General features: G+C 43.6%; 1 protein-coding gene and 1 non-coding gene across 2 annotated transcripts in view; one reads left to right on the top strand and one right to left on the bottom strand.

The window, feature by feature from the left end:
* LANCL3 (LanC like family member 3) overlaps positions 1–18,118 on the bottom strand; it is a 93,023-nt gene extending 74,905 nt beyond the window's left edge. Inside the window, exon 1 of the mRNA XM_024766562.1 lies at positions 17,237–18,118. Within this exon, the coding sequence (XP_024622330.1) occupies positions 17,237–17,809 (573 nt within the window). The 5' untranslated portion in view covers positions 17,810–18,118. The remainder of the gene's footprint in view (positions 1–17,236) is intronic.
* On the top strand, positions 5,866–5,938 carry TRNAA-UGC (transfer RNA alanine (anticodon UGC)). The gene has a single exon. It is a non-coding gene; the product is annotated as a tRNA-Ala (tRNA).
* Positions 18,119–21,887: the final 3,769 nt, after the last annotated feature.

Raw genomic sequence — 21,887 nt, 5'->3', positions numbered from 1 at the left:
TTTTCTAGCTACTTATCTTCATATTTCTAGATGAGATGCTTGTACAGCTATTTCTTGACTTTTCCATCAAAGGTGTTATCTATTAATCTCCTAACATGGAAGATGAAGACTTAGCTCTCTTATAATCTCTCCACACATACATTTCCTTTCCCAAATACCCAAAACAGTTATATCACTTTTTTTCCCAAACAATATGAGGTTAAATCAATATCCATTAAACAAAGCCATGTGCAGTGATTACCATTTCCTTTCTCCCCGTGCCCCCCGCACAAGTTAATAATTTCCTTTTTAAAAAAAATTATTTTATTTTTGGCTGCATTGGGTGTTCGTTGCTGCACAGGCTTTCTCTAGTTGCGGCGAGCGGGGGCTACTCTTTGTTGCGGTGCGTGGGCTTCTCATTGCGGTGGCTTCTCTTCTTGCTCTAGGCACGAGGGCTTCAGAAGTTGTGGCACGTAGGCTCAGAAGTTGTGGCTCGCAGGCTCTAGAGCACAGGCTCAGTAGTTGTGGCACACGGGCTTAGTTGCTCCGTGGCATGTGGGATCTTCCCGGACCAGGGCTCAAACCCGTGTCCCCTGCGTTGGCAGGCAGATTCTTAACCACTGTGCCACCGGGAAGCCCAATTTCCTTTTCTTATAATATTGTTTGGTTTTCTATTTTGTCTACACCAAATTCATGCCCAAACTTTCCAACAAATTTGCAAAACTCCCCTAGGTACAGCCAAACATATCAGGTAAGCTGCCTATTCTATTTTTTGTTTTTTCTCTTAGCGTCATCCAGGCTGTAGCTCTGCTTCAGTACTTACCAGCTGCCTTCAAGGCCTGATACCGAGCTGTCATCTCGGGCTGTCCCTTACCATCACTCTCGAAGTTTTCTGATCCCACCTGCATTGGAGCTCCAGGTTTTGAGATCTCATATTTTCCTATTTCTTGGTTCATTCTCCCATCACAATGGACCCCCCTTAAAAATGTTTTACCAGCTCTTGCAGTGTTCCACATGGTGGCTGGTTCATTTGGAACGTCTGGCCCCTAAGTTTTTTTAACACATTCTGTGAAGCTAGATTACCTCTGCCTCATGCTTTTGAAAGAAAAAAAATGTTCTGTTTTTTTGAGAACTTGCAAAGATTTTTTTCTACTCTCACGTTTGATAATTTTGGCTGCTATAGAATTCTAGTTGAGAATTTTCTTAGTGAACTTTGGGGGCCTTGCTCCATTGTCCTGTAGCTTCTTAAGTTGCTATTCAAAGTCCAGTGCAAATCCTTTTAAGGAAGCAGTTTTGTTTTTCTTCTTAGAAGCCTTTAGAATCTCTTTTTATTCTTTTTCCATCCAACCTGCTGGTGGGCCCCTTAAATCCAGCAACTCATGTGGCTTCACATTTGCCCCACGGTTCCAGAAGCCTTGAAGTACCCGGAGGGTCACCCCCACACACACGCAGCTGTAGTGAATTACTGGTGGGAGAGCGATACCTCTAGTCATGACAAACTCTGAGATGTGATTTACACTCCGGAGCTCCCCTACAGAATGAGACAGAAAGCTGGGGCTTAGCCTAAAATCACACCTTTGTTTTGGCTTCTGACCCTGCACTGTTTCCCCCACTCCCATACTGGTTTCTCCTGAGAACTCTTCCTTAATGGAGCGTGCCCATATCTGAGTCAGGTTTTGGAGAACCTGGCCTAAGACCATCATCTAGCTGCTCGAGTTTGGGAAAGGATCCCGGAGTCTAACACTCTATCAAACTTGTAAATGTCAAAGTTGAAGTTGAGTCTTACAGGCTTCTGGAACTTTGGGACCAATGTAGAGCCCTCTCCTGTACTGCCATTTTTATTCAATCTTAAGTTGAACTTCAGAAACACCTTGAGGTTCAGAGAGCCAAGTTAAAACTATCCTTCCATATGGCTTGGGGTACAACTCACTCTCCTCTTGGCAGTGTATACATTACTAGAAAAACATGCAGAAATCTAACCTGACTTAAAGCTCTAAAGGAAGCTCTGTAGTCTGAAAAATGTGGCTTTAACTGCTTGACCAGCTGTGTGATGACAGGCAAGTTACTGAACCTAAGTCCCAGTTTTCTCCCCTGAAATGGATATAATATGTTAACCACAGTGCCTGTAATATAGTGAGTCCTATCTTTATATACATATTTATTTATTTATTTATCTACATTTTATTTTTTGCTGCGTTGGGTCTTCATTGCGGCGACTGGGGGCTACTCTTCGTTGTGGTGCATGACCTTCTCATTGCAGTGGCTTCTCTTGCTGCAGAGCACGGGCTCTAGGAGTACGGGCTTCACTGATTGTGGTGAACGGGCTCAGTAGTTGTGGCTCACAGGCTCTAGAGCACAGCCTCACTAATTGTGGTGCGCGGGCTCAGTAGTTGTGGCTCGCGGGCTCTAGAGTGCAGGCTCAGTAGTTGTGGTGCACGGGGCTTAGTTGCTTAGCGGCGTGTGGGATCTTCCCGGACCAGGGCTCGAACCTGTGTCCCCTGCATAGGCAGGCGGATTCTTAACCACTGCGCCACCAGGAAAATCTGAGTCCTGTCTTTTGAGTTCTTTTCTGGTGGTGGTGATAAGTTTGTGGTACTACCACCGCATGCCTTCGCCCAGTTCCCACATGTCAGACACGCTCAGCCAAGGTTAAGGGTATGGTCTAAGGCAGTGGTTCTAAAAAAGTAGTCTCCAGGCGAGCATCAGCATCAGTGGAACTTGTTAACAGCGCAAAGTCTCAGGCCTGACTCCAGACCTACTGAATCAGAAACTCTGGGGATGGAACAAGCCCTCCAAGGGACTCTAATACACCCTCAAGTGTGCGAAACACTGACCTAAGGCCACAGATCAGAGAAAGGTATAATAGACCCCCATGGAGATGAAGGCCACAGACCTAGAACCACTTGGTGTGGTATTGAAGATTGTAAGCAGAACTAATGATTATACATGACACCTCAATGACTAGGGATAAGAACTCAATGATGCCTCTACTAACAGAGTAGTATAGTTTATACATATCAAGATCATCATGTCATAAATGAATATGAATAGCAGCTAAAGAGTAAAACATAGATTTAAGTTTGTAAGATTGACAGTGAGTCCATATGACATAGCCTTGAAATGCGAATAGAAAAGTGCATTAATGCAAGAAAAACATAATTTCTGGGCCCAGAAGCTGAAGAAACACTTGGAAGAATCCTTAATTGTATTAATCCTTTTCTGAAACAAGCTACCGACTGTACATGATCGGGAACATTTGCTGAGGAAAACTCATTTGAAGTTGTCATTTCGCCAGAGACACAACTACTGAAATTTGTCTGAAATTCTGAATTAGCGCCATGCAAGCAAATGATCTTTAGAAGCAAAGAAGAGAACTTAAGAGCAGGAAAGAGGTCCTTGAATCTACCACTCAGGTTCTGGGGGAAGAGAGCAAAAAACAAACATTCCAACATCACCGGCATAGCAATTTACTGCCGATAAAGCCAATTAGGTGATTTACTCTGAGGAGTACAAATCAGACACAGGAAAGCCAATTCCTAGATTAAGTCTTCAAGGAGCCTGAAATTTTAAAAAGAGAAAAGAACACCCTCCTGGAGGAAGCAAAGTGCAAAGGGTAACTTGCATGGCTTCGGGCTTCGGGGGTGGTGACCAGCCACTCAATTTACTTTGACACCATCTCTGTGAGCTGCTCAGCTTAATCTCCTGTGTGGCAGAGCAGAGGATATTTCCCTCCAGCCCTTTATGGCCTCTGTTTGAAGATCTCAAACCCTTGCTTATGTTATCAGGGGCACAGCAGCTCTGACTAACACCACAGGGAATATTAGACGGGCTGAATGTCCAAAAAGCATACTTGTATTATTTAGTTAACACAGGGTCTCACTTACATTAATGACAATAATACTCAAAATACTAATAAAACAGGACTGACTTATACAGACTTTACCCTGTGCCTAGCAGACCCTCTGCTAAGCATGTTACATGCACATTCTCAGTGGATCTTCATACCACACCTATGAAGTGGGTGCATTTAATAGCTTGTGTTACATTTTGCAGTTGAGGAAATCAAGCCTCAAAGATGCTAAGTAACATGGCTGAGGTCAACCAGCTACTGTGATGGAGCCACGATTCAATCCCAAGGCTATATGACTGAAAGCCCTGTTCTTTTTAAGTAATCTCTTTTTTTAAAAAAAATACTAATTTATTTATTTAATTTCGGCTGCACTGGGTCTCAGTTGCAGCACACAGACCTTTAGTTGCGGTATGCGGCCCTGGGCTTCTTAGCTGCCACCTGTGGACTGCTTATTTGCGGCATGTGTGCAGGATCTAGTTCCCGGACCAGGGATGGAACCCAGGCCTCCTGCATTGGGAGTGCAGAGTCTTACCCACTGGACCACCAGGGAAGTCCCAAAAGCCCTATTCTTAACCATCACCTTTTAATACCTTCATTGAGACGCTAACCTATTTCAACAGCTGCAACTGATACACGGGCAATTCTCTTTGTCTTACAAGGAAAGAGGAAACATTTTAAATAGCAAAATTATGTTACTGAAATGTGCATGAGAACAATACCTCCTTTCTGGTTGAGCACTGGTTCCCTTCAGCCTTAGATAGCTGGAAAGTTTGTTAGGAATGTGGCTCCCTCCTAAAGTCACTGTAGGAGTGGAGATTCAGCTGGTCCCTATAGTATTTGCTTTGAGATTGGTGATGCTTCGGTTGTCATGGACACCAGACTTCAATACACCACTGAGCAGGGGGAATCCATTCTATGCAAAGCAATGGAGCCAGTAGATGGGTACAGTAACAGCTAACTTCACATAATGCTATGACCAATATTTGTTTTGCCACCTCTCATTCAGATGATGTTCTCACCCATGAAGTCTGTAAGACTGCCTCTCATGTGGGAAACAGCTTCTTTATGGCCCAGGTAGCAATGCTCACACTTCACAGTGTCAAAGGCATTCATTTGTCTGGGTTGTTGAATGTGTAAAGCTATTCAGAAAAGGAAATGTGACCTTACACAAAACACTTCTTTGTTCAGCTTGCTAAAAATTATGCTAAAAATTAAGAATGGATCAGGGGCTTCCCTGGTGGCGCAGTGGTTGAGAGTCCGCCTGCCGATGCAGGGGACACGGGTTTGTGACCCGGTCCGGGAAGATCCCACATGCCGCGGAGCGGCTAGGCGCGGGAGCCATGGCCGCTGAGCCTGCGCGTCCGGAGCCTGTGCTCAGCAACGGTGAGAGGCCACAACAGTGAGAGGCCCGCGTACCGCAAAAAAAAAAACAAAAAAAACAAACAAAAAAAGAACGAATGGATCAAATGACTTCTTGAAAATTCCATTTGTCCAAGTGGCTAGCACCCCAAGAATAATGAGTCTGTTAACTTGGTAGGTTTCCTTAGTAGCTAGATCCATAAAGAAAGTAACTAGGAAAAGATAAGAGGTACTTAGATATATATAAATAACGCATGAGAAAAACATGTTTTTGAGACAAACCAAACATCCAACGTCCAAGGCATTGTACTTAATTAGTGAATGTAGGTCAGAGAGTAATCAGTAAAAGTGAATCACGAAGAGAAATGCTTATTTGGACACATCATGGCAAGTTTACCAAGAGACCATCACCACATGGGAATATTAAAGGACCCCCTCCACATGGAGGAAATCCACTGTGTGTTGTGTAGGAGCCAGTCGAGTGACAAACATCTCTCATTAACCAGCAAAGAGGAAATTAGCCAAGTTAATAAAAAATTAATACAATCTATCATTTTCACATTCAGAAGTCAATAAATATAGTGAAATTCCATTAAAACCACCTTCTTATGGAACACTGAGAGGTCAGGTTATTGGCAAAACAAATAATTCAGTACATTTAAAATAATTTTGGGACTTCCCTGGTGGTCCAGTGGTTAAGACTCTGCACTTGCAATGCAGGGGGCACAGGTTCGATCCCTGGTTGGGGAAGTTCCGCGTGCCACGAGGTGCAGCAAAAAAATAATTTTTACTATGCACATTTCCCCAATTTACTTCTTCAGTAATAAGAAAATTATGAACCATACTCTCTCCAAGTAATTACAATACAAACGATAAGTTCAGGTTTTAGTGGAATGTATATTAGTAGATTAATTAAAAGGGGTAAACAAGTTATCTCCAAGGAAATCCACATTATTCTGAGTTAAATTACTGTATCAGAAGAAAAAAAAGGAAAAAAGTCTACGCATCTTCAACTTAATTTATGTCACACAGGTAAATTTAACTGAATGATTCTAAAATGGGAGTAGTTCTATGAGCATCATGTTTTCGTTCTGATCTGGGAATGATAGTGTCTCTTATTATGAAAGGATTTAAAACTGCTGGAGCATGGTCTATTTGGGCCTTTAAAGAAATGTAAAAAACAAACAATAATAACAACAAAATACTTGTGTATATAGTGCAAAATTACATTTATCAGAAAAAAAGAAATCCATGTAGTCACTCAGAGTCCTTAAACCTGCAAGAAGATGTGCCAGGCAGGGATTCTTTCCTTCAGCGTCACCCCCGAATTGGAAAGCTGATATTCTGGCATTTGTGGAAGAAATCATTTTCAGTACAAAGGCCAAACGATGAAAATCATGAAGTTTGGCGGAGGCGGGGGAGGGGGGGGGATCAGTCAAATCTGTTGACAGGCAATCCCATAAAATTGAAAAAAAAAATAGTGACTTCAAGCTTTTTACTCAAATCTTCTCAAGGAACCAGCAGCAGCAGCGTCACTTGGGAGCTTGCTAGAGATGCAGTATCTTGGGCCTCACCCCAGACCTGCTGAATCAAAACCTGATTTTTACCAGGATCCCCAGGAGATCTGCGTGCACGTTAAAGTGTGAAGAGCGCGCACTGAAAGCACAGATTTGGCAACCAGCCTGTGGGGATGGAACCCCCCTCTGCCGCTGACTAGCTGTGTAACCTGGAACAAGTTCCACAGCCTCTCTGTGCCTCGGTTCCCTCACTGGGGAGGATGGAGATAGTACTGGTGCCTAGGTCATAAGTATTAAATGACATAATATCTGTAAAGTGCTTACAACAGTGTGCACAACAAGGGATCAAGCAGTGCTAGCTCTTATGTCCTTTCAGCCATCACAGGGTTCTGGATCAAGAGTAACAAAGGATCTAGGATGCAGCCCACAGAAGTGCCCCATTTCCTGATAGGTCTATAATCGAGCAATTAGGAACTGGATTCAGCTTACAAAAATCCAGCTTCCCCAACCTGCTGTCATTTCAAGCCAAACTGCAGGGTTTACTTATGCAATGAACAACACACAGCTGCTTACAAACCAGGGACCACTTAAATTCAGACTGCGTGAAATCTTGCATATGCATTTTGTTCAGTGAGTGCTGAATGGAACGAAAAGAGGACACATTTCCTATCTGAGAAATTTCCATGCTCATTTTTTACCCATCAGTTTGTCATATACTAAAAAGTCTCATGAAACGTAGTACTGAAGCTAATGTGGGATTGCAACAAAAAGAATAAAATACCTAGGAGTAAACCTGCCTGAGGAGGTGAAAGAGCCGTATTCAGAAAACTATAAGACACTGATGAAAGAAATCAAAGATGACACAAACGGAGAGATATACCGCGTTCTTGGACTGGAAGAATCAATACTGTGAAAATGACTATACCACCCAAAGCAATCTACAGATTCAACACAATCCCTAGCAAATTACCAACGGCATTTTTTACAGAACTAGAACAAAAAATCTTAAAATTTGTATGGAGACACAAAAGACCCCAAATAGCCAAAGCAGTCTTCAGGGAAAAAAACGGAGCTGGAGGAATTAGACTCCCTGACTTCAGACTATAATACAAAGCTAGTCATCAAGACAATATGGTACTGGCCCCAAAACAGAAATATAGATCAATGGAACAGGATAGAAAGCCCAGAGATAAGCCCACACACCTATGGTCAACTAATCTATGACAAAGGAGGCAAGGATATACAGTGGAGAAAAGACAGTCTCTTCAATAAGTGGTGCTGGGAAAACTGGACAGCTACATGTAAAAGAATGAAATTAGAACACTCCCTAACACCATACACAAAAATAAACTCAAAATGGATTAAAGATCTAAATGTAAGACCGGACACTATAAAACTCTTAGAGGAAAACATAGGAAGAACACTCTTTGACATAAATCACAGCAAGATCTTTTTTGATCCACCTGCTAGAGTAATGGAAATAAAAACAAAAATAAACAAATGGGACCTAATGAAGCTTAAAAGCTTTTGCACAGCAAAGGAAACAACAAACAAGGTGAAAAGACAACCCTCAGAATGGCTAGACACACGCACCCAAATGTTCACTGCAGCACTGTTTCCAATAGCCAGGACATGGAAGCAACCTAAATGCCCATTGACAGACAAATGGACAAAGAAGATGTGGCACATATATAAAATGGAGTATTACTCAGCCATAAAAAGGTGGGGGTGGGATGAATTGGGCGATTGGGATTGACATGTATACACTAATATGTATAAAACAGATAATAAGAACCTGCTGCATAAAAAATAAATAATATTCAAAAAAACAGTTTAGATTATAAAATGTAAAAAAAAAAAAGAAAGAAAATAATGTGGGAAAACAGGCACCCCCAAACGCTCAAGGAGAGAATGGAAACTGATGTAACCTTTTTGGAGAACAGTTTGATAATCTCCATCAAGAGGAAAATATCTATAAACTTTGACTCAGCAATTGGGCTTTAAAAATTTATCCTACATATATACTTGCAACAGAAGGCAAAGATACATATACAGACATATGTATGTATGTATATGTAAATGTTGTATACGTATATATGCACATTATATGTAGTAGTGTGTATACTTTACAGCATTAATTTTGATAGCGAAAAAGGAAAAAAGTTTGAATCAACTTAATGTCCATCAATAATAGTTAAATTATGGTACAGCTATTAAATCAAACCAGTATAAAGAATGAGATCTCTCTACACAGTAATGTGCAAAGATGCACAAGGCACATAAAAGAACAAGCTGTAGTGTGTGTATGCATGTATTGGGTTGGCCAGAAAGTTCGTTTGGTTTTTCCATCAGATCTTACGGAAAAACCCAAACGAACTTTTTGGCCAACCCAATACACACACACACTCACATACACACACACACACACACATATAGAATATCACATAAATGGATAAAAATATAGGTATTTTATATATCCAGAATATTTCTTTAAAAATGTTCAAAGAAGACATTTTTTAAACACGCATACCTTGTTTTATGCACGTCATTGTGCTTCACAGACATTGCCTTTTTTTTCTTCCTTTACAAATTGAAGGTTTGTGGAAGCACTGTGTCAAGCAAATGTATCAGAGCCATTTTTCCAACACCATTTGTTCACTTTGTGCCTCTGAGTCACATTTTGGTAATTCACCCCCTATTTCAAACTTTTTCATTATTATTATATTTGTTATGATGGTCTGTGATCTCTGATGTTACTATCATGATTCGCTACTGTTAGGCTGAGATGGTTAGCATTTTTTAGCAATAAAGTATTTTTTAACTAGGGTGTATACACTGTTTTTTTAGACATAATGCTATTGCACACTGAACAGACTACAATATAAGAGTAAACATAACTTTTATCTGCACTGGGAAATCAAAAACTTCATGTGACTTGCTTTATTGAGACATTCGCTTCATTGCAGTGGTTTGGAACTGAACCCACAATATCTTTGAGGTATGCCTGTATATCTTTCTGTATTCTCTTATTGTTTGTGTTTACCTTGTGAGTATGACAGTAATAATTTTTAAGAAAAACTCAGGAAAAAAACTCTCAAACAACCTAACATTTACACCTCTAGGAACCAGAAAAAGAAAAAAAACTAAGCCCAAAGTCAGCAGAAGGAAGGAAATTATAAACAAACATTAGAGCCAAAATAAATGAAATGGAGAACAGGAGTAATACGAGAAAAAAATCAATGAAATTAAGAATTGGTTCTTTGAAAAGACAAACAAAATTGACAAACTTTTAGCTAGACTAAGACAAAAAGAGAGAGAAGACCCAAAATCAGAAATTAAAGAGGAGACACTAAAACTGATATCACAGAAATACAAAATATAAGAGACTACTATAAACAATTATATGCCAACAAATTGGACAACCTAGAAGAAATGGATAAATTCCTAGAAACATACAACTTACCAAGACTGAATCATGAAGAAATAGAAGTCTAAACAGACCAATAATGACTAAGGATATTGAATCAGTAATCAAAAACTTCTCAAAAAAGAAAAGTCCAGGACAAGATGGTTTCACTAGTGAATACTACCAAACATTGAAAGAAAAATTAATGTCAGTCCTTCTCAAACTCTTCCAAAAGAAGGAGGGAACATGTCCAACTTCATTTTATGAGCCCAGCATTACTCTCATACTAAAGCCAGATAGGAACACTACAAGAAAAGAATACTGCAGGCCAATATTCCTGATGAATAGAGATGTAAAAATTCTCAACAAAATACTAGCAAACTGAATTCAGGAGCACATTAATAGGATCATACCCAAGGATCAAGTAGGATTGATCCTTGGGATGCAAGGATGGTTCAACAAATGCAAATATGTGAGGGGATGGATGTGTTAATTAACTATATGGTGAGCATCCTTTTACAATGTTTACATATATCAAGTCACCATGATGTACACTTTAAACATCTTACAATTCTGTTTGTCAATTATACCTCAGTACAGCTGAAAAAAAGAAAATAAAAATGAATACATAGTACAAAGGACACTGCATGGCACATAGTCTGTTCAATAAGTAATTGAATGAGTAAATAAAAAAATGTTTTCCTCTAAAAACGTGATACATCACATTAATATAATGAAAGATATAATGATCATCTCAATAGATGCAGGTAAAGAAAGAATCTGACAAAATTCAACATCTTTTAATGATGAAAAGTGAACAAATTGGGTATAGACAGGATATACCTCAACCTAATAAATACCATATACAACAAGCCCACAGCTAACATCATACTCAATGGTGAAAGGTTGAAAGCTTTTACTCTAAGATCAGGAACAACACAAGGCTGCCCACTCTCACTTTTATTCAACATAGTACTGAAGTTTTAGCCAGAGCAATTAGGCAATAAAAAGAAATAAAAGGTATCCAAATCAGAAAGGAAGAAGTAAAATTCTCTGTTTGCAGATGATATAATCATAATCGTATATATAGAAAGTCCTAAAGAGTCTACCAAAAAACTGCTAGAATAAATGAATCCAGTAAAGTTGCAGGTTACAGCATCAACATACAAAAATCAGTTGTGCTTCTGTACACTAAAAGAACTATCTGAAAAATAAAGAAATCCCATTATAATAATAACATCAAAATAAAATACTTCTGAATAAATTTAACCAAGGAGGTGAAAGATATATACACTGAAAACTGTTAAGACTTGGATGAAAGAAATTAAAGATAAATAAATGGAAAGAGATCCTGTGTTTGTGGATCAGGTATGATATTAAGATGTCCATACTACCCAAAGCTATCTATAGATTCAATCCAATTGCTATCAAAATTCCAATGGCATTTTCACAGAAAGAGAAACACAGTCCTAAAATTCATACAGAACCACAAAAGACCCCAAATAGCCAAAGCAATCTTGAGAAAAAAGAACAGGGCTAGAGGCGTCATACTTCCTGATTTCAAACTATATTACAATGCTATAGTAATCAAAATGGTATCATACTGACATAAAAACAGACACACAGACCAATGGAACAGAATCGAGAGCCCATAAATAAACCCTCACATATATGGTCAACTAATACTTGATATGGGAGCCAAGAATACTCAACGGGGAAATGATAGTCTCAATAATAAATGGCATTGAGAAAACTGGATAACCACATGCAGAAAAATGAAACTGGACCCCTATCTTACACCACTTAAAAAAATTAGCTTGAAATGGATTAAAGGCTTAAACATAAGACCTGAAAATGTAAAACTCCTGGGAAAAAACATAGGGGAAAAGCTCCTTGACACTGGTCTTGGCCGTGACTTTCTGGATATGACACCAAAAGCACAAGCAACAAAATCAAAAATAAGTGGAACTCTCAGCCTTAAAAAGAAATGAAATTGAGATATTTGTAATGAGATGGATAGACCTAGAGTCTGTCATACAGAGTGAAGTAAGTCAGAAAGACAAAGACAAATACCGTATGCTAACACATATATATGGAATTTAAGGGGAAAAAATGTCATGAAGAACCTAGGGATAAGACAGGAATAGAGGCGCAGACCTACTGGAGAACGGACTTGAGGATATGGGGAGGGGGAAGGGTGAGTTTTGACAGGGCGAGAGAGAGTCATGGACATATACACACTAACAAACGTAGTAAGGTAGATAGCTAGGGGGAAGCAGCCGCAAGGCACAGGGATATTAGCTCGGGGCTTTGGGACAGCCTGGAGGGGTGGGATGGGGAGAGTGGGAGGGAGGGAGACGCAAGAGGGAAGACACATGGGAGCACATGTATATGTATAGCTGATTCACTTTGTTATAAATCAGAAACTAACACACCATTGTAAAGCAATTATACCCCAATAAAGATGTTAAAAAAAAAAATTATTAACATAAAAAAATCCTTTTTTAACAAATAAAAGAGCAACCAAACCAAAAAAAAAAATAAATAAATAAGTGGAACTACATCAAACTAAAAAGCTTCTGCACAGCAAAAAGAAACTACTAACAAAAAGGAAATGCAACCTATGGAATAGGAGCAAATATTTTTGAACCATAAGAGGCTAATATTCAAAAAATATAAAGAACTCATACAACTCAATAGCAAAACAAACAACTCAATTTAAAAAATGGGCAGAGGAACTGCACAGACATCTCTCCAAAGAAGACATACAAACAGCCAGCAGTTGGATGAAAAGGTGTTCAGTATCACTATCAGGGAAATGCAAATCAAAACCAAGGTGAGGTATCTCCTCACACCTGTCAGAATGACTATCAGCAAAAAGGCAAGAGATAACAAGTACTGGTGAGGATGCAGAAAGAGAACTGTTGTACACTGTTGGAAGGAATGTAAGTTGCTACGACAACTACGGACAACAGTATGGACGTTCCTCAAAAAAGTAAAACTAGAACTACCATATGATCAAGAATTCCCACTTCTGGGCATTTATCCAAATGAAATGAAAACAGGATCTGGAGGAGATATCTGCATCTCCATGTTCATTGCAGCATTATTGACAATAGCCAAGTGGGAGGTCATGAGACAGACCTTGGTAAGGGAGCCAAGGGGCAGACACTTTGGTAACGACCCAACAGCCATTGCCCTCCCCTTTCTTCTTGTCAGAACCTGCATCCACTAGAGGTCAGAGGTTAGAAATGAAGGATATTAGCCTTTTCGGCATCCCCAGAAACAAGAAGTGGCCAGGGCTGGGTTGTTGACCAAGTGCTGGGCAATGAGGCAGAAGGGAAATTCTTCAAGGATAGAATGTTCCATACGATAAGAAAAAAAATTCAAAGAAAAACACCTCAGACCCAGTTGTATGGGAACACAATGCTTGGAATGGCAGCAGCCATCTTGCAATTTTTAAGAGTGATACAGCTCACACACCCAGAATAGCAGAGAAAAAGGTCGGAAAGGGCTTGGGTTCTGATGATTTTCCTGAGTTGCTGAACCAATCCTGTAATGACCTAGCTCTACACTCCTTGTCAAATGAGGTAATACTGTTCCCATTATTTAGATCAGCAGTCCCCAACCTTTTTGGCGCCAGGGACCAGTTTCGTGGAAGACGATTTCTCCATGGACGGGGGGGAGGGGGAATGGTTCAGGTTTCCCTGGTGGTGCAGTGCTTAAAAATCCACCTGCCAATGCCGGGGACACGGGTTCGAGCCCTGGTCCTGGAAGATCCTACATGCCACAGAGCAATTAAGCCCGTGCGCCACAACTACTGAGCCTGCACTCTAGAGTCTGCGAGCCACAACTACTGAGTCCACGTGCCACAACTACTGCAGCCTGGGCGCCTAGAGCCTGTGCTCTGCAACAAGAGAAGCCACCGCAGTGAGAAGCCCGCGCACCACAACGAAGACCCAACACAGCCAAAAATAAACAAATTTAAAAAATAAAGTATGTTCTCTTATTTTAAAAAAAGACATAAACAAAATAAGTAAAATGCAGTAAGAAAGGGGCATAAGTCAGGGGACAGGTGGCAGTTTCAAATAGGGTGGAGAGGGAAGGCCTCATTGAGGAGCTAACTTGGACAAGGTCAGGGAGCTAACCATAAAAATAGCTAGGGGAAGAGTATTCCAAGCAGAGGGAACAGAGAGTACAAACACTCTGAGACAATAAATACCTGAAACAGCAAGAAGGCTGGTCTGCTTGAAGCCGAGTGAGCAAAAAGTAGAACAGGTAAGCAGGGGCCAGGTCACATGGGGCTTCGTCAGCCATTTTAAGGATCTTAGCTCTAACGGCGAGTGAGATGAGCAGCCACTAGAGAAAAGGTAATAGGGAGCCACTGCAGGATGTTGAGCAAGGTAGTGACATAATGAAAAGTGTTTTAAAGAAACCTAGGGTCTCAGAGATACATGGAACGGCTTGAGTGAGAGAAGCCAGCTCAGAGTACATATATTGCACTAATCCCAGTACAGGGTGATTCATTCATTCAGCTACTTATGAGCTGGCAAAGATGTGCCTAGTAGGGTAGGGCGGAGCTAGACTAGGGTGGTGACCGAGCCAGAGGAAAGTCAACATAAATGACATTGGAGGAAAAGAAACCCAGGACAGAATGACACATTATAGAGAAATGACAGAAGTTCACAATTCAATTTAATCAAGGCTTATGGATCATCTACTGAGGGCAAAGCCATATGCAGGCTAGGACGTGGGGGTGGGGATGGTGCAGAAGACGTGTATTTTCCCCTCAAAGGGCTTCCAGCCTGGCGTGCTTAGCCTCTGCCCTGCGCCTTTCAAGCCTGAACTTTTTGGGTTACCACAGCTGAGGCTGGCACTGAGACTAGCTGATTTGCTCAGGCTAAGAGATGGGTTTTGTTTTGCTTTTTGTTTTACTCTCAGAGCTTGTTCTATGTCCTGGGAGCAGGGGACAGAGCACCTCAACTTGATTAGTATAAAAAGAGAGATCTGGTTTGGCAGCAGGGCAAAAGAGACGTCTTAATAAATGTCTTCGTGAATCAGCATTGCAGACTGGCCCTGGGCCACCAGTCTTGGGGCAAGGAGTCCTTCTGATCTGCTGCCACCTGCGTAGCCTGATGGGTCTCCCACTCTGCCATTCCATTCCAGAGAAAAGCAAAGAAAGGGAAAGCAGCAAGTTTAAGGAAAACAACTGGGGGGGGCGGGGAAGAAAAACCCGCACAATTTGAAAATTGCCTGCCGCCAGACAGCAAGGTCTGAGAAGCAGATGCAAATATAATGCAAATGAGATGTAAATCTCCCTGTGGCCTCCTCAAAGGGTTTATACAACTGGAAGGGCCCTTGGGAAACCGCCAGCAGATAACAGTGACTCAGAAGCAGAGTGAACTATTTCAAGACAACTTTGTCACACAGCCCTTTGCTTCCCTGCTAGCACAGTGCAGTCTTTAGTAATCTTTTTTCTCACTTGAATTAACCTGCTATAAATTAAAACAAAAATCAAGCCTGCCTCTGAGAAGTTATCTAAGTTAATTACACTTTAAAAACACTGTGTGCCTTTAATTGTTCTTCAAACGCCGCTCTCGCCCAAGCACAGCCAAGTTAAATGTGTCACGTCCTCCCTAGAACAGTATTTGGCTCCAGTGGGTTATGAATGAAAGTACCTCTCTTTCAGTTCTAGTTACTATGATCCTTTGGAGGATTTTTTTTTCCTACTCTATAGGAACTGGCACATTCTCTTCTAATATCCACAGGCTGCATTCAAAGTGAATCCGGAAAAACAAACAAACAAACACCCCATATGCAGTTGTGAAATCCAATTCACTTCAAGGAGCCACTGGAAAGCTATTCATTAAGAAAACCTGCCCTGTCAAGTATGCTGTCGTCTTGACAATCCTAAAGACGCATTTGAAAATGAAAAAAACAAAAACACATTCGATTACAATGGGGTAAAATTCTGTCTACATTTATTTAAAAGAGGACACCCCATCAGATATGCATGTTAGGAGAGCCATAAAATGAACTGAATAGAAAGCAACACAGGAAGCACATCAGACCTATAGCTGGGCAGTTATTCTGGGTTACAGACCTGGGGGTCGTAGAAGCCACTTATCTTCACCTTAATGATGGAAACAATAATAGCATAATCAGGCCCCCATACTTCTGTTAGACCCAAGCGGTCTGCGAGAGATTCCAACTCGCCCAAGAACCGCCAAGAGTCGAGAGCCGTTGCAACACGCAAGAGGTTTATTAGGAGCCGATGCACCGGGGTTCCCTGAACCTCACGCAGGAGGCCGATGGGGAACCCCTAAAAGCGGAATCACATACTTTTTATAGGTTTATTTACTCATAGGGCGGGTATATTTTCACAATGATTGGGTAAATGTGGTGACTTTTGAATTCATTGGCTTAGGAACTTTTGTCCCACCTTCTGGCCGTTATAGTTGTTTGTTCATTGTGGCGGTTAGGGCGTATACATGTTACGGGCAACTGGAAAATTACCCGCTGTCTGGAAAGTCCCCGTCAACTGAAAAACTCCAAGAATTGGTTTCGATAGGGAGAAGGAGTGGCGCACGATAGGGAGAAGAATTGGTTTCGATAGGGAGAAGGAGTGGCGCACGATAGGGAGAAGAATTGGTTTACGGGAACAAGTGAGGGGGTGGAAAGTCCCTAAAGGCCCCACACTTCTATTATTTTCTAGTACTCTAACATTCGAGGGTGCTTCAGCTTTTGACAGGAGGGTCAAAGGAAAGGAAATCTCTTTCATTTGGGATTAAAAAATATCTCACTTGAAAGGGCCTCCAGAAAACTACTGGGCAAAGAGGCTTTTGGGGAGGTGCCACGTCCGCCGTAAAACACGAACAAAGCGCGAAGGCTCAGAATCCCAACCGAGAGACTGAGCGTGGGTGGGGGGAGAAGAGGGAGAGGGGAAAAGCCAGGAGATAAACCTGAAGGTAAACCTGAAGAAACGACACTGTCAGACAAAGAGTAACAAAGAGAGGTGGAGAACAGCCAGGGACGCTGTTCCCGGAGCCGCGAGTCCCGGGCAGGGAGGCGGGGCAGGGCCGGGCAGGCGGCGAGCGCCGCCTCGCGGCCGGGGCTGCCTCTTACCTCCTGGGCGAGTTTCTGCTTGAGCACGAGCGCGGCGCACAGGTAGCCCGCGCGGCCCACGAACAGCTCGTCGGAGCCGCACTCGAGGAAGGAAACCGGCGCGCAGACGGCGCACAGAGACCGGAACTTGCCCAGCGGCTGCACGTAGTCGGACCGGCCCAGGGCGTGGTACACAAGCGTGGCCACGGCGTACACGCCCGCGCCCCCGAGCAGGAAGGCGGCGCGGGTGTCGGCGTCCGGCTCGCCCCACTCCTCGGCGCGGGCGCACGCGTCGATGAGGCGCTTGGCCGAGCGCAGGTAGCGCTCCCGGGCCCCGGCGAAGAGCGGGCTCTGAGAGACGTGGTAGAGCATGTAGGCCACCCCGGCCACGCCGCCGTACAGCCCTCCCTGGCAACTGCTGGCCGCGGCCGCCGCCCCCCGGCCCTCAGCGCCGCCCCCCAGCGGGGGCAGCTCCTGGAGGATGCGCTCGATGGTGGCGGTGACCAAGGGCGCCACCGCCTCCTCGCACTGGCCCGCCAGCAGGCTGCCCTGGTAGTCATCGAAGCGGTTGGCGAAGCAGCGCTTGGTGTCCATGCTGCCGCCCGTGCCCCCCAAGGCCGGGCTGGGGTCTGCCGGAGGGCGCGCGTTGCGGTCCCGCGCACCACCTCTCGCTCTTTGAGGCACTCGGATGGCGGTGGATGCGGCCGGAATGGAGCGAGGAGGCTGAGACGGGAGGTGACAAGAGGAGGCGGGCGCGAGGAAGGAGCGCGGAGCGGATTGCCAAGTGGGGCACCGGATGGCCGCGAGGCTCCCGAGTGGCCCCGGCGAGCGCGGGGGATGTGCGTCTCGCGCTCCCCTCACAGAGGCCGCGCCCTTGCCGAACCCGCCCCCTCCTGCGCCGCGGCAGCTCGGCCGCCTCTCCTAGGGGCCGAGGTGATCTTCGGCAGGACCCACGCGGGGGCCGCGCCACTCCTCTCGCTCCGCCCCCGGCTCCTCCCCTCTCGGCGGAAGGCCAGGAACGCGCGGGACACCGATCCGGAACGCCGAGGCTGGGTATACGCACACCTGGCGGCGGAGGTGAAGACCTCGAATCCCTCGTGTACTCCAGGGTGGCCCTCCTCGAGTCAGCAGATCAGCATCACCTGGGAGCATGTTAAAACTGCAGCAGCTCAGACTTGACCCCAGAAGTCTTTGATTAGTGAATCAAAATCAGCATGTTTAGCAAGATCCCCAGGTGATTCTCATGCACAGTAAAGGTTGAGAAGCCACGCAAGTAGTAGAGGCTACTGGGAAAAAACTGAGCGCCCTCCTGAAACTTGTTTTTCGTCTTGGTCAACTTGGCTTTCTCATTCTGAGTGTTTCATCCCAAAGGCTGAGGGATTTGAATGCATCACGCACGTTTCGTGCGGTAAAACGGTGAAATGCCCCATAGGGTAATTTTTTCTCGGCCTTGGCTGTCGTGTTGTTTTTCTTGGACTATCCAGGAGTAAAAGTTCAAAGAACCACACCAGGATAAGGTAAGGGATGGGGGTCTGTCTTTCTCCTACTCTAGAGACCGCCCCCGACCCCCACTCATGCGTAGTGAGCGCCCCATAAATGTCTTGAGGCCATTAACTAGTGAATATAAGGGTAAACGGTGCTGAGAATTTTAATTAGGCGTTTTGACCCTTTTCTGTGTGTCCTTAGTTACTTCCTTCCCTCCTTTCCTTCCTTCCCATCTTCCTACCTCCCTTTTTCCCCCCCCCACCCGCCACAGGCGTATTGAGTGCCTCCTCTGGGTCCTGGACCCTGAAAATAGATGGATAAACAAAATAGACATGGTCCTAGACCTCTTGGAGCTTACAGTCCAGTGGGAAAGACAGAAAATGAACAATTAAACAAATGAATTGCCTTTCTTTTGCTCAGCTGTTTGAAATAATTCTTCCTTTCCCAAAGTGTTGACTAGTGAAGGCCAAAGAGCTCACCTTTCGCAGGGGTATTTGCATTTTGATAGGGACGGTGCAAGACAGAAAAGAATGAGTGACTCGTGGAAAAGTTTCTGACACTTTGTTGGGAGAGCAGCAACTCCACTTACTTGAAAGGCCAGTTTTGCTTGGAGGTAATTGTTTTCCTCAAAAGTGTTAATTGTCACAATGATTTGGAAGCAGAGATTAAATAGGCTGCCCCTCTGTCCTTGCTTGATGTATTCTGGAGAAGTTCAGTTTGCCAAGGTGACCGCCAGGACTGACACATCCATAGAGTGGATGGCATGGCCTCCGTTCTCCTGTAACGTGCCGAAACAGGTTCATTTTTAATTATAATAATAAAAAGCTAAGTCCACTTTTAGGCAGGGAGTGTGATGGGCTAACGGTATCAAAGGAGCATCTGGAATGTTCTGTTTCTCCTTGGGGCTTCTTGCTCATCCCTCAGTCGTAGTAGGCATTAGGAGTGATTTTTGCCCCTTTGGGCAAGGAGTCATCAACTGCAAACCTGCATAAGCAGAAATGAAGCCTTATTCTACTTTATTCCTCCCCACCTCACCCTCGTCATGAATCTAGAGGCAACTCTGTTCATTCTGGCTCTGATTATCCTTCCACACAGCCCAGCACCAAGGTAGCAGCAGCAGCAATGAAAGGGACTTGGGCTGATTGCCTTCAGAATTAAATGGAAGCAGGTGTCCGAGAGAAGGACTCTGCTTTTTTCCAGTCGTGTGCCCCTCCCACGTCCTGCCAAAAAATGCTGCATAACAAGCAATCACGACATCTTGTAGCGCATCATAATACGTTTATTGCTCACGCGTCTGGGATCTTGGCTGCGCTCTGGGGGTGGGCTGGCTGTTGCCTGGGGAGACTGGGTTGACTGGGCTGTGGTCCACATGTCTCATCCTGCAGCAGTTCAACTCCGGCATGACTGCATGGCAATGGCAGAGGGGCCAGAGCACAAGAGGAAACATGCAAGACTTCTTTAGGTCTGGTCTCAGAGCTGACACACTCTTGTCTGCCTTATTCTATTGGCAAATTACCTCAGGAAATACAAGGTGTCTTTATGTAACTCCAAAGCTACATGACAAAGGGTGTGTATACAGGGTGGGGTGAAGTATTAGGGTTCCTAGGGGTTTCTTTTCTGCAGTGATGCCCACAAGTAGAACAAAGGTCACAAGATGGATGAGAAACAGCCTGGTGTGGGAGAAGCAAGAAATTAGTGGTATCTAGAAGCCCTCTTAAACTCACAGGAGAAATTAACCCTTTTACCTGTAAACTTCTTTCCCAAAGACCTTGCCGCTTTGTTGCACAGTTACCTGGCAAATTCTCGGCGCAGAACATTCTTCAGGGCAAAGTTAGCTAGTTAGACCACGTGAAGCCTCGCCTCTAATCGTCATTTACTTAATTTGCAGGCAGTGTCGTTGATTTTAATATCATGACTCCACTGGAATATACTCTCCGTGAAGGTAGGGCTTTTTGCTACGTTAATTTACTGATCTGTACCAAGAGCCTGGAATAGTCCCTGGCACATGTAGTAGGCACTCACTAAAAGTCTGTGAAATGATGAATGAATTGCCATAAGAGAACCGTTAGCCAGGTCACCTGGGGTGTAGCATGCAGTGAAGCCTTTATTGAAACTTTAGCCTGACTTGACTAAACTCCCACTGTTTTCTTGGATCCTTTTGCTCTTTTGAATGTGAGGATGTAAACATTCTGCAGTTTCTGCCTCCTTACTTTGTTTCTCCATGAAGTCTGGTGACCTCTACACTCTACCTTGTATTCAGTGACTTCACACATTCTATTTTTAATAACTAACCCTGTATGGGAGATTATATTTTCCAACTACGGCCCCAACAATATCTGCTCTGCCACATGTGACCTTGACACAATGTGACCTTGACACTCCTCTCATCAGGAGGTAAGGTATGTGCCCCCTGAGTGGGCTGAGAATCTGAGTGGGAATCTGAGTGGGCTTAGGACTCCAGGATCTGAGTGGGCTTATGGCTTACTTGTAACCAATGGAATGTGATCAAAATGACACTGCATGTCATGCAAGGCTAGGTGATAAAAAATGATACAGCTCCCGGGTTACATGCTGCAACACTCATATTTGGAGCACTGAGCCACCTTGTAAGAATCTAAGAGAGGCTGCCATTTTGTGAGGAAGCGCAGACAACATGAAGAGGCCATTTGTAGGTGCTTGGATCAACAGCCCAGCTGAAAGAATCAACTGACAGTTGTGTGAGTGAGCCACCTTGGATATACAGCCCAGTTGAGGCTTCGGATGACTACAGCTGCATGAGAACCCCATCCCACACCCTTCCAGGATTCCTGACCCACAAGATTATGAACAAAATAAAATAGTTGTTTTGAGCTCCTAAGTTTTAAGATAATTTGTTTTTCAGCAATGGTAACTAGAACATCCTGCTAGCTTCCCATCATCCAATGCCATAAAATCCCTGTAATCAGCAGTGCACTCAAGAGGCTTTTTATGGAGGAATCTAAGCAGGGAGACAGCAAGGATGCAGGCACACAGAAAGTTGTGTTCCAAAATAGTCTACTTGGACTCTTTAGAAGTAGCACTGACCCCACAAGAAATATGCAGCCTATACAAAACCTGCCAAAGCCATTTATTTTGCCCTTACCTGCAAGATTTCTCCTGATATTTACAGAATCTCTAGCAGCATTTGCTGACAGGCAGCTCCCAGCAC

The sequence above is a fragment of the Neophocaena asiaeorientalis genome, unplaced genomic scaffold, assembly GCF_003031525.2.
Source record: "Neophocaena asiaeorientalis asiaeorientalis breed wild unplaced genomic scaffold, Neophocaena_asiaeorientalis_V1.1 scaffold507, whole genome shotgun sequence".
Classification (NCBI taxonomy): Eukaryota; Metazoa; Chordata; class Mammalia; order Artiodactyla; family Phocoenidae; genus Neophocaena; species Neophocaena asiaeorientalis.
This window is presented reverse-complemented; position numbering and strand designations above follow the sequence as displayed.